This window comes from Macrobrachium rosenbergii, chromosome 36 (genome assembly GCF_040412425.1).
Source record: "Macrobrachium rosenbergii isolate ZJJX-2024 chromosome 36, ASM4041242v1, whole genome shotgun sequence".
In the NCBI taxonomy this organism is placed as follows: domain Eukaryota; kingdom Metazoa; phylum Arthropoda; class Malacostraca; order Decapoda; family Palaemonidae; genus Macrobrachium; species Macrobrachium rosenbergii.
Window position 1 is genome coordinate 7,861,732 of NC_089776.1, and position 11,186 is coordinate 7,872,917.

Below are 11,186 nucleotides of genomic sequence, written 5' to 3' on the forward strand. Positions count from 1 at the left end.
TTTATTGTGTAGCATAACAGATATTCGTATTACCTTTTGCTTAATATTTCTGTGTATTTGAGTTCTGTTGTTGTGTTCGAGCTTTCTCCTTAACCCCTTTACAGTTTCCCCTAATTATCTTTTCATCTCACCGAGTTCCCCTTTTACACCTGGGGACCTTACCTCTCGATTCCCTTTTACCTGGAATAAAAATTCTGCATTAATCAAAATGAGGAAATACTCTCTTGGACTCCAGCCTCCTCCTCCTCCTCCTCCTCCTCCTCCTCCTCCTCCTCCTCCTCCTCCTCCTCCTCCTCCTCCTCCTCCTCCTCCTCCTCCTCCTCCTCCTCCTCCTCCTCCTCCTCCTCCTCCTCCTCTTCTTCTTTTGCCCCCAATGCCTCTTAGGATCTTAATACGGCACCATATAAGTGCCTTTCCATTGAATGAGCTTCTCTGAAATTTTCTTTTGGAGTCAACGGTTGAGCCTTTGGGAGTTCATTCCTGTGATGTTCATGAATGGTTTCTCCTTTTTTTTTTTTTAATCCCTTTTTCCCTTCTCTGTGTGTGTGTGTGTTTTCAGTTAGCCTCTTTAAACATTTCTTTTGCCTTTTTATTTTTGATTTTTATGCCTGTGTGTGTGTGTGTGTGTGTGTGTGTGTGTGTAGGGGTTTTTAAATCTTTATTGTGAAGGGGATGTAATTTGTTCTTTTTGTGAGGAGTTTTTTTACCAGATGGCTTCTTCTGATGCTCTTTTTTTCGTTTTTGTTTTTTCGCTGATCATGGAAGCTTAGATAATTCAGGCTTGTGTGAGTACTCTCTCTCTCTCTCTCTCTCTCTCTCTCTCTCTCTCTCTCTCTCATATCTTTCCAACGTTTGGTCATAAAAGAGTAGATAGAATTTTGTGACTCTCTCTCTCTCTCTCTCTCTCTCTCTCGTTTGGTCATAAAAGAGTAGATAGAACTTTGTGATTCTCTCTCTCTCTCTCTCTCTCTCTCTCTCTCTCTCGTTTGCTCATAAAAGCTTAGATAGGATTATGTGACTCTCTCTCTCTCTCTCTCTCTCTCTCTCTCTCTCTCTCTCTCTCTCTCTCTCGTTTGGTCATAAAAGAGTAGATAGAACTTTGTGACTCTCTCTCTCTCTCTCTCATAAAAGAGTAGATAGAACTTTGTGACTCTCTCTCTCTCTCTCTCTCTCTCTCTCTCTCTCTCTCTCTCTCTCTCTCTCGTTTGGTCATAAAAGAGTAAATAGAACTTTGTGATCCTCTCTCTCTCTCTCTCTCTCTCTCTCTCTCTCTCTCTCTCTCTCTCTCTCTCTCTCTCTCTCTCCCAATCGACTGCTCGCCTCGGTTCGCGTTGCAAGTCTCCTTCCCTCTCACTCTGTTGCCTATTGTCACGGGAAAGCAATTAATCTTGGACCCGGCTCTTGGAATCACACGGGCTTTACCCAGCAAGAGGTCGTTTACCTTTGGCCCGCTCTGCCGGAAACTGGGCAAACGACGGCGTAATGATTTTCAGAAACCGGCTTCAGAATCGACTGCGAATGGAACTGATTACGCGTTTACGCTCGAGGGGACAGGTTCTAATGAGGCTCGGTGGAACATTTTTGGCGGCCTTGGGGTGGAATGTTGAAGTCATTGAAATAAGTGAGTGGATGGATAAACGAGTAGATAAATAAATAAGTGAATAAACTGGTTATGGATATGAAAGTTATTGAAATAAATAAATGAATGAATGATTGAGTAAATAAAATTTTTTTGGGATGTCTTGGGGTGCTATGTTGAAGTTACTGAAATAAGTGAGTGCATGGATAAACGAATCGATAAATAAATAAATAAATATGTTAAGAATTTTAAAGTTATTGAAGTAAATAAATGAATGAAGGAATAAAGAAGTAGATAGATAAATGAATAAATTATTTAATAAATAAGCGAAATAAAGATCAGATGACCTAAGAAATAAATATTTATTTTTATGCAGATGTTACTTTTAAATATTTTTAGTAATTTGATTTTTATATATATATATATTATATATATATATATATATATATATATATATATATATATATATACATACATATATATATATATATATATATATATATATATATATATATATATACATACATATATATATATATATATATATATATATATATATATAAATATATATGTATATATATACATATATATATGTATGCATATGTATATCGTGTTTATATCTATCTGTTTATCTGTCTGTAGGGTTGTTAAAAATTAAAAATCACTGTATCATTAAATTAAGCTTTAAAAGTAGATACCGTTTAATTAGTGGAATTTGTCTCAGCTGAAGTGGACACTTATCAGAAGAGATCCATATTGAGAATGCAAACCAGGTTCGAAAGTCATTTATTCTGTATAGTCTGGTGAGTCTGCTTAGGAAATGAGTTCATACTCAGAACATGGAATGATCTTGGAATTATTGATTACGTCACGTATAATTTTTCTCATTTTTACATGTGAGGTGTTAATAGTTGTCCGCATAATTAGTTCAATTCAGTAGGCACAGAAAATTTTACCTTCCAATGATGCACACTTGGGAAATAAAAGCATGGTCTTTTTTTTTAGGCATTCGGGTATTTGAGGTTCCACTTTTGGAACAATTATTATTTTCTTGTCCAGACTGACATTGTTTTCTATTGATGATTTTTTTTTTTTCGAAGAGAACTGGTTATGTTTTAAAACCGACCATTCATGGACCCGTCGACGGTACATCAAGAGTGGTTATGTTTTAGCAATTGTTTATGTGCTTTAAACTTGATCAGTCACTGGTCTTTCTATAACAAATCGTCTGTTACAGAATAGGGAATTTTTTTCCTTCTTACTTCTCTTCTGCCGTCAGTGCACCTCATGCGATGCACTGTAGGCATTACTGAAGGTTCTTTGCAGCGTCCCTTCGACCCCTAGATGCAACCCCTTTCATTCCTTTTACTGTACCTCCGTTCATATTGTCTTTCTTCCATCTTACTTTCCTTAACCCTCTCCTAAAAATTGATTCATGGTGCAACTGAGAGGTTTTCCTCCCGTTACACCTTCAAAACCTCTTCTCTGCCAATTTCCGTTTCAGCGCTGAATGACCTCATAGATCCCAGCGACTGGCCTCTGTCCTAAATTCTGTATTCTATCCCATATTCTATTCTCTTCTCACACGTAGATACAGCAACGTGCTTGCATTCACGTTCATGCATTCATGCATGAGGTCAACGGTCTGACTGTCGAGTTGTGCCCACTGTCGCGCGCCAACATAATCCCTCGTCCTATCTTTGCTGGGGCATCTCATGCCAAATGCCCTCTTTTGCTTTCCCCCTTCAGGAATGTCTTCCTCTCCCCCGTCAGGTGTTGTTGAGCAGGTCTTGCGAAGCATTGCAGCAAGTCGTAACGATGTGCGAATGTTTGTTGCTGCGGAGGTTTATGGCGTGTGTGGATATCATTATTTTTATTTTATGGCCAAATTCCCCCGTGGCTGCTATACCGTTTCATTCATGTGTCAAAATGTTTCATTTGTTTTTCTGTTCTTTGTATTCCCTTGAATCCTCTGTATTTATCAGGTTGACTCTGTTTTTAATTACTGTTGCATTAAATATATAATTTTTGGGGAAACCAATCCGTACTAATGTATGGGTACAGTTACATTTAAAAATAAATCTCTAAAGAGAGCTCTCAGGAATCTGTTCGATTCCTTATTTCAGAGGGAATCGAACTGATTCCAGTAAGCTCTCTGTAGAGATTTATTTGAAATATGTTTGTACCCATATATAACTGTGGATTTGTTTCTCAGTTTCAAGACTCATGCTACAGTGAGAATTTTTTTATGTCAGTTTTATTACAGGTTTTAGTACTTGTTATTTTTCATTTTCGGCATTGCTCCATACCCGTACGTCTAAAAATGTCCAACGTTTATATATAAAAAATGTATTTTATACTCAGGTTTTAGTGCATTTGTTGGCATATTCTTTCCAAATAGCCTTAGATAATTTAAAACTTAAAAACGTCATCTTTCAGTTAGATTCGAGGATATATTTATAAATAACCTTTTTTTTTATCTTTTTAAGGCATTTTCAAAATCGACCTTTTTTGAACGGGAGGAAGTGAAATGTGAGTTGTATATTCCGTAGAGTTTTTCAACGAAATTTTTTTTTGCTAAGTTATTTGACTTTTAATTCCTCATTACTATTGGTTTTTTTTTTTCACAAATGTTTACTTACACAACCAAGTTAATTAACTTCTTATTTCTTTTTTTTTTGACGTGGATGTTAGGATTTATTTTTGGGAAGTATAATGTTTGCTCTAATGTCGAATGGTAACTATGTTTTTCATTTATGTCTCTTTTTCGTTGAACGTAACTTGGAACTCGATCTATATTTATTTAAACAGTGAAATTGAACACAGATTCATTTATTAGAACTCTGAAAACAAGCAGTATGGTAATCCTTCGTTGCTTTCCCATAATACGGAGCGACAAATTTAAATTTAAAATAAGGTTATGCACTATTGACCTCTGAGAAGTGCTCGTTCATAGCAACTGAAATATATAAACGTTTGTACAAAAACTATCATTAATGTACAGTAGAAGAGAGAACAGTAATATTTACAAATATAAACCTGAAAATTCGTGATTAGATTCATGCTCAAAAATAATCGCGGCCTTGATCGGATTTTGGAAAACATGTCACAAGACTCTAAAAAAAAAAAAAAAAAATGTATAGAAGGGGAACAGATTAAGACTAACCATCATGTCCTCACCTAGATTTAAGTAAATGTAAAAGCATAGGAAAGTGAGGGGTGGGGAGCCGAACAGAAAACGGGAACTGAAGGAAAATGGGGAATCGTTTAAGGAAAATGGGAAATCACCCTAACACCATATGGTTGCTGGAAGTATTTAGGCGAATGACGCAATACCTCCTGATTAGACGCCATACTTATCAGTTAGTCTCTGTGCTCTGATATGCGAATTAGTCAAGGAACTAGGAAAAGGAAAGACGGTTCTCAATAGGTATTAAAAACTTAATGTACATAGTTATTACTTTACGATTCAACATCTTTGTGTATTTATAATGATTTGTGAATGATATGACATCTATATTTTCTTCTATTCCAGGTAAGGCTGAGAGGATTGATTCACTGACTAAGGGTCTTGCCATGCAAACCGATTATTTGGTAAGTGTTGTATGCTTTCTGACGCAATGAAATTTCTCCTTTAGATACTGATAATCTTCCTTTCAATTACATATGTCCTTTAAACTTGTATTTAAAGCGTGACAGTCTGCGTAAGAATTTAGAAGATTAAGAAATTAAATCTCTAAAAAATAAATGGTGTTATTAAATCAGTTAATTATCATAAGACACATTGTCTGCGTAATAATATAGATTAAAACTCTCCAAACAAGTAAAAAAATGAGATGAAGTTTCTTCGGCGCAGTCGAGTTTTATGTACAGCTTATAATCAAGGCCACCGAAAATAGATCTATCTTTCGGTGGTCTCGGTATAATGCTGAATGAGCCGCGGCCCGTGGAACTCTGAGCCGGCTGTGGTGGTGGCCTGTGTTGTTGCTTTGCCAGAAGCACGATCATGGCTAACTTTAACCTTAAATAGAATATAAAAACTACTGAGGTTAGAGGGCTGTAATTTGGTATGTTTGATGATTGGAGGGTGGATAATCAGCATACCAATTTGCAGCCCTCTAGCCTCAGCAGTTTTTAAGAGCCGGCACAATAGTTTTCATTTCAGAAAACTAAAAAAGTCGCGTTATCAATCCAGCCACTTATAATAATAACATTTAGTTGTTTATCCTTTTTCCTCATGAAACACAGATTGCTTGTGGACTGAAATAACCTGACACTGTGAATATTTTCGTACAAGATTGAGTATATTTAACATGCATCAATCACGCTGGAGACTGAATTCTGTTATGAACAGAAATAACAGAAATGTAACTCCATATTTTTGTATGATGATATCTGTCCTAACGTAATATTTAAGAATATTCTATGACGTCGCGAGCAAATGATAGAAAATTGTGGCTGTTCGGTAAGCAAAGCAACTTATAAAATATAATAAAAAAAAATGTCATTAGATGCAGATGTAAATGCTAATTTTATTTTGGTGAGTAAGGCTCTGCGCAATCTGCTTAGTCCACTGTTCATTTTCGTCCGACCGTCTCCTTAGAATAACCGTGAGTCACGGCATGAGAATCAGGAGGAGAAGAAGAAGAAGAAGACGACGAAGAAGAAGCAGAAGCTAAAGCAGGAGAAAGGAAGGCAGAAGAAGAAAGAAGAAGAAGAAGAAGAAGAAGAAGAAGAAGAAGAAGAAGAAGACTACACAGGAGAAATGACGGAAGGAGTAGGAGAAGACAATAGAGGAATCTTTGACGCTTGAACATACAGTAGGTCATTAGGTAGTTCTCCGACAGATGTGTCTCTCTCTCTCTCTCTCTCTCTCTCTCTCTCTCTCTCTCTCTCTCTCTCTCTCTCTCCTCCCGTCGCTTTAAGCTGCTTCCGAGCTGATTCACTTTGGGTAATCGGCGCCCATCAAGTCCATCGCTCACCGGCGGCGGAATGAGATTGTTATGAGCGTAATTCACCGCGTAATTGCGCGTCATTCTGTATATCACACTTAGGCGCAGAGAGAGAGAGAGAGAGAGAGAGAGAGAGAGAGAGAGAGAGAGAGAGAGAGAGAGAGAGTATTGTTCTTGAAAAGGGAGAGGGAGAGAAAGTGAGAGAGATTATTCAGGAGAAAAGAGAGAGAGAGAGAGAGAGAGAGAGAGAGAGAGAGAGAGAGAGAGAGAGAGAGACTTCCTGATCCTGAAAGAGAGAGAGAGAGATTATCCTAGAAAAGAGAGAGAGAGAGAGATTATCCTGTAAAAGAGAGAGAGAGAGCGAGAGAGAGAGAGAGAGAGAGAGAGATTGTTCTTGAAAAGAGAGAGAGAGAAAGTGAGAGAGAGAGACATTATTCAGGTAAAGAAGAGAGAGAGAGAGAGAGAGAGAGAGAGAGAGAGAGAGAGAGAGAGAGAGAGAGATTTGGGGTTGTTACCTCGTGTTATGGCTGGTCGGCCGTGGCCCGCTTAGCAGGCTGTTTGCATGCTTTATGAATTCATAAAGCCGCATACTTCACGGTTGACACGTAATGCGCGGCCTTATTGGCTTTCAAGCCTTCCTTGCCGGCAGCCTTTGACATCTTTCTTCGGCGCAACATTGTTCTTCGGCGCAGCAGAAGCCCCCTTGCGCATTCTGTCAACAAAGGCGGTGCCGTTGTTATGCTATTCGACCGCCCCGCCGCCTCGCTCGTCTCGTCTGTTGAGTGCTTTATTATCGTTCAGGTATTTTCCCCTCGTCGTATTTTGTGCTTTTTTTCCTTTTATTTTCTTTTATTTTTCCCACTGGTTTACGTACGTTCCGGTTTTGTTTCGGCTGGAGGCGACAGGTTGTCTAGGAGATGGTCGGTTTGAACTCGGAACTGCGGGAATGATGGCTGACTGCCTACCTGCTATGTTGGGATGTCACTTGATATTTTTATTACTTTCTAAAAGAAAATAATTTTGGGAGCATTTAAGAGGAAAATTACCACAGCAATATTAGGTCTTTAAAGGGCCGGATATTCTCTCGCAGTATTCATTACCCTTATCCAGTATTTATTTATTTATTTATTTTCTTATTTTCTTTGTTGGGAACAGTTGCGTTATGAATGCCACGACCTTTGAGCGCTGTTATGGATGCCACAACCTATAAGCGCTCTCTCTCTCTCCCCCCTCTCTCTCTCTCTCTCATCTCTTCAAATAGGAAATAATTTCAGGAACATTTAAGGAAAAAATACAGCGTTAATATAAGCCTTTGGAGGTCGTATTTCTCATTTTCTCTCTCAGTATTCTGTGACGTCTTCTTGCGGTACCAAAATTACTTGATATTACAACTGGTGTATTAACATTTATATTACGTAATTTCATATCACTGTTATATATTTCTTCTTGAGCGTTTTTGAGTACATCGAAAATACACCTGTGCTTTTTCAAAGAAATATATATATATACTGTATATACATGTGTGTGTGTGTATGCGTGCGCATATAATACACATGTATATATATATATATATATATATATATATATATATATATATATATATATATATATATATGAATATGAAAATAGGGAAACTTTAGTACACACACGCTTACGAATATCATATTGGCTAACAGGCTGGAGCCGGCTTTAACGATTTATGATAATGCTAAGGGCACAAAGTTGGAAGTTTTGTGTCCTTCGAAACACACACACACACACACGTGTTCTCTCTCTCTCTCTCTCTCTCTCTCTCTCTCTCTCTCTCTCTCTCTCTCTCTCTCTCTCTTAAAGATTATGTCGTCTTCGCGATGTTATCGTCATATAGTAGCTGTTCCCTATTTATCCTGAATACTTTTTTTTACTTAATTTTTGTTACGTATCACATTATTGTAATCATTTACCTTTAAATTTAATATATATATAAATTTATATATGTATATATATGAATTTTATTAATACATTTATTTGTTTGTTTGTTAATTCGTTCAGCGTTTCTTTGATGGAATCCACTATGAAGTGCTTGACTTTGTAAATAAGCATTCTTATTTGGTTTTTTAAGACTAATCTTTAGTAATACTCTCCCTAAAACGTTTTTACACATTTAAAGACTAATCTTTAGTAATACTCTCCCTAAAACGTTTTTACACATTTAAAGACTAATCTTTAGTAATACTCTCCCTAAAACGTTTTTACACATTTAAGACTAATCCTTAGTAATACTCTCCCTAAAACGTATTACACATTTACGTTTTGGACCGAAGTCTTCGCCCATCGTAAATGTACCTTAGCGAGAGAGAGAGAGAGAGAGAGAGAGAGAGAGAGAGAGAGAGAGAGAGAGAGAGAGAGAGAGAGAGAGTGCTAATGGACGGGGAAAGTGGTAAGGCGATGTAACACAATTCTACGGGCATCTGGGACTCGCTTATTCCTTCTATTCCCCTTCTCATCCGCCTCTCCCCCCCTCCCCCCTTATCCTCTCAATCTCCCCCCACCTTCTCCCTTCCTTTTCAACCCATCTCCTTCACTTACCCACATTACCTTCGCCCTCTTTCCTCGCCTTTGCCCTATCATCTTTGAAAATGGATTATGATGGAGGAGTGGACTCTGTGTGTTTCCATGGCGAAGAAGGAGATGATGATGATGATGATGATGATGGTAGGAGAGGAGGTGAGGAGAAGAAATTGGATATAAAGGTAGGGGGAGGGGTGGGGAGGACGGTGATAAAGATGGAACCGCCCTAAAAATGATGATAGGTGTATGTGTGGAGAAGATGGCTGATGGATGATGTTGAATGGTAAGGTATATATGGGGTTTGAGGTGTCATATGTACGTGCGAATACGTACATGTGTGTAATTTCATTTCGAATACATACATACATACATAAATATTTTCTGAAGCGTAAGTACTGTGATTTATGTGTGCAGAGGTATACATGCTTGTGAATATATCCATTTGCATAATTTCATTTCGAATGCATACATACATACATTCTGGTGTATAAATACTGTAATTTATGTATGAAGAAGTATACGCACATGCGAATACACTTGTGTATATGATTTCATTTGGGATACATACATACATACATACATATAATCTAATGCATAATACATACATTCATATAATGTGATGCATAAGTACTGTAATTTGTGTATGAAGAGTATACGTACAAATAGGCATGTATATGATTTCATTTGGGGTCCATACGTACATACACATAAATACATACATACATAAATAAACCCATTAATTTATGCATGCAGATGCATAATCTTCACAGTTACACATACTTACAATGCAACAATATTATACGTACTATTTGTAACATGGTTATTCTTGCATGCATCAACAAAAGCACTTCTTGCATGCAAATGAGCATTCAATGCACAAACATTTCCCCCCGCTCGCGCTCTCTCTCTCTCTCTCTCTCTCTCTCTCTCTCTCTCTCTCTCTCTCTCTCTCTCATTTTGCATTCATCAATTTAAACAACTCCGGAGGACCCCTTCGAAGGAATATCAAAGGGCTTCATAGAAAACACGCCCTGAAGCAACCCCTTTCACAAAGGGCGTTCTTCAGAATCGTTAATGACTGAATCTCTCTCTCTCTCTCTCTCTCTCTCTCTCTCTCTCTCTCTCCTTTTTGCATAACGAGTTCTTGTGAAATAGCGGTAGTAGTAGTGTGTGTGTGTGTGAGAGAGAGAGAGAGAGAGAGAGAGAGAGAGAGAGAGAGAGAGAGAGAGAGAGAGAGAGCAGATCATATGCTAACGGGTAAAGCTTCTTACCCAGGAGAGAAATGCTTACTCATTGCTTCATACATAACCAGTCCTTGTGAACCAGTATTAGAAGAGAGAGAGAGAGAGAGAGAGAGAGAGAGAGAGAGAGAGAGAGAGAGAGAGAGAGAGAACAGAGCAGATCAGATCCTGACGGGCAAAATCGAATCTAACCCAGGAGAGAGAGAGAGAAAGGCATGTGTTGGCCAGGCGTCAGGTACCCAGGAGGGAAAAAAATGAATAAATATGTAGGCACAGCATCCAAGAATTCCATTAAGTCGAGAGATTAGTTTATCCCAGCGTTCAACCTCACCATTCTCTGATGTTGCCCCAGACAGACAGTGTAATATGTCTCTCGAACGCGAAAGGGTTTAAACATCTATAACCGGATTTGAACTTGACTCAGGTTGAGTAGTTTTGTAAAGAAATCCGGTGAAGTTTTGAGTAAATACTTAGGTAGGTTTTTAATAATAATAATAATAATAATAATAATAATAATAATAATAATAATAATAATAATAATAATAATAATAATAATAATAATGAGAATTAAAAGCCACAGTAGTGTTAAAAATATTTATGTACAGAGTTAGCACTTTATGGCTTTTAATTATTATTATTATTATTATTATTATTATTATTATTATTATTATTATTATTATTATTATTATTATTATTAATTTCATCGTTACAGGGTCGCCTTGTTTCAATAATAATAATAATAATAATAATAACAATAATAATAATAATAATAATAATAATAATAATAATAAATCTGCTAAGAGCTGGCCGATGTACGTAATTTGAATAGTGAGAAGAATCGAGACGTTGTATAAAATAATTTAT

General features: G+C 37.2%; 2 protein-coding genes across 10 annotated transcripts in view; both read left to right on the plus strand.

Moving 5' to 3' along the window:
* Positions 1 to 11,186, plus strand: part of LOC136856597 (ligand of Numb protein X 2-like) — a 582,959-nt gene that overhangs the window by 165,262 nt on the left and 406,511 nt on the right. The window lies entirely within an intron of this gene.
* Positions 9,150 to 11,186, plus strand: part of LOC136856539 (uncharacterized protein C53C9.2-like) — a 29,512-nt gene continuing 27,475 nt past the window's right edge. Inside the window, exon 1 of the mRNA XM_067134382.1 lies at positions 9,150 to 9,263. Within this exon, the coding sequence (XP_066990483.1) occupies positions 9,150 to 9,263 (114 nt within the window). The remainder of the gene's footprint in view (positions 9,264 to 11,186) is intronic.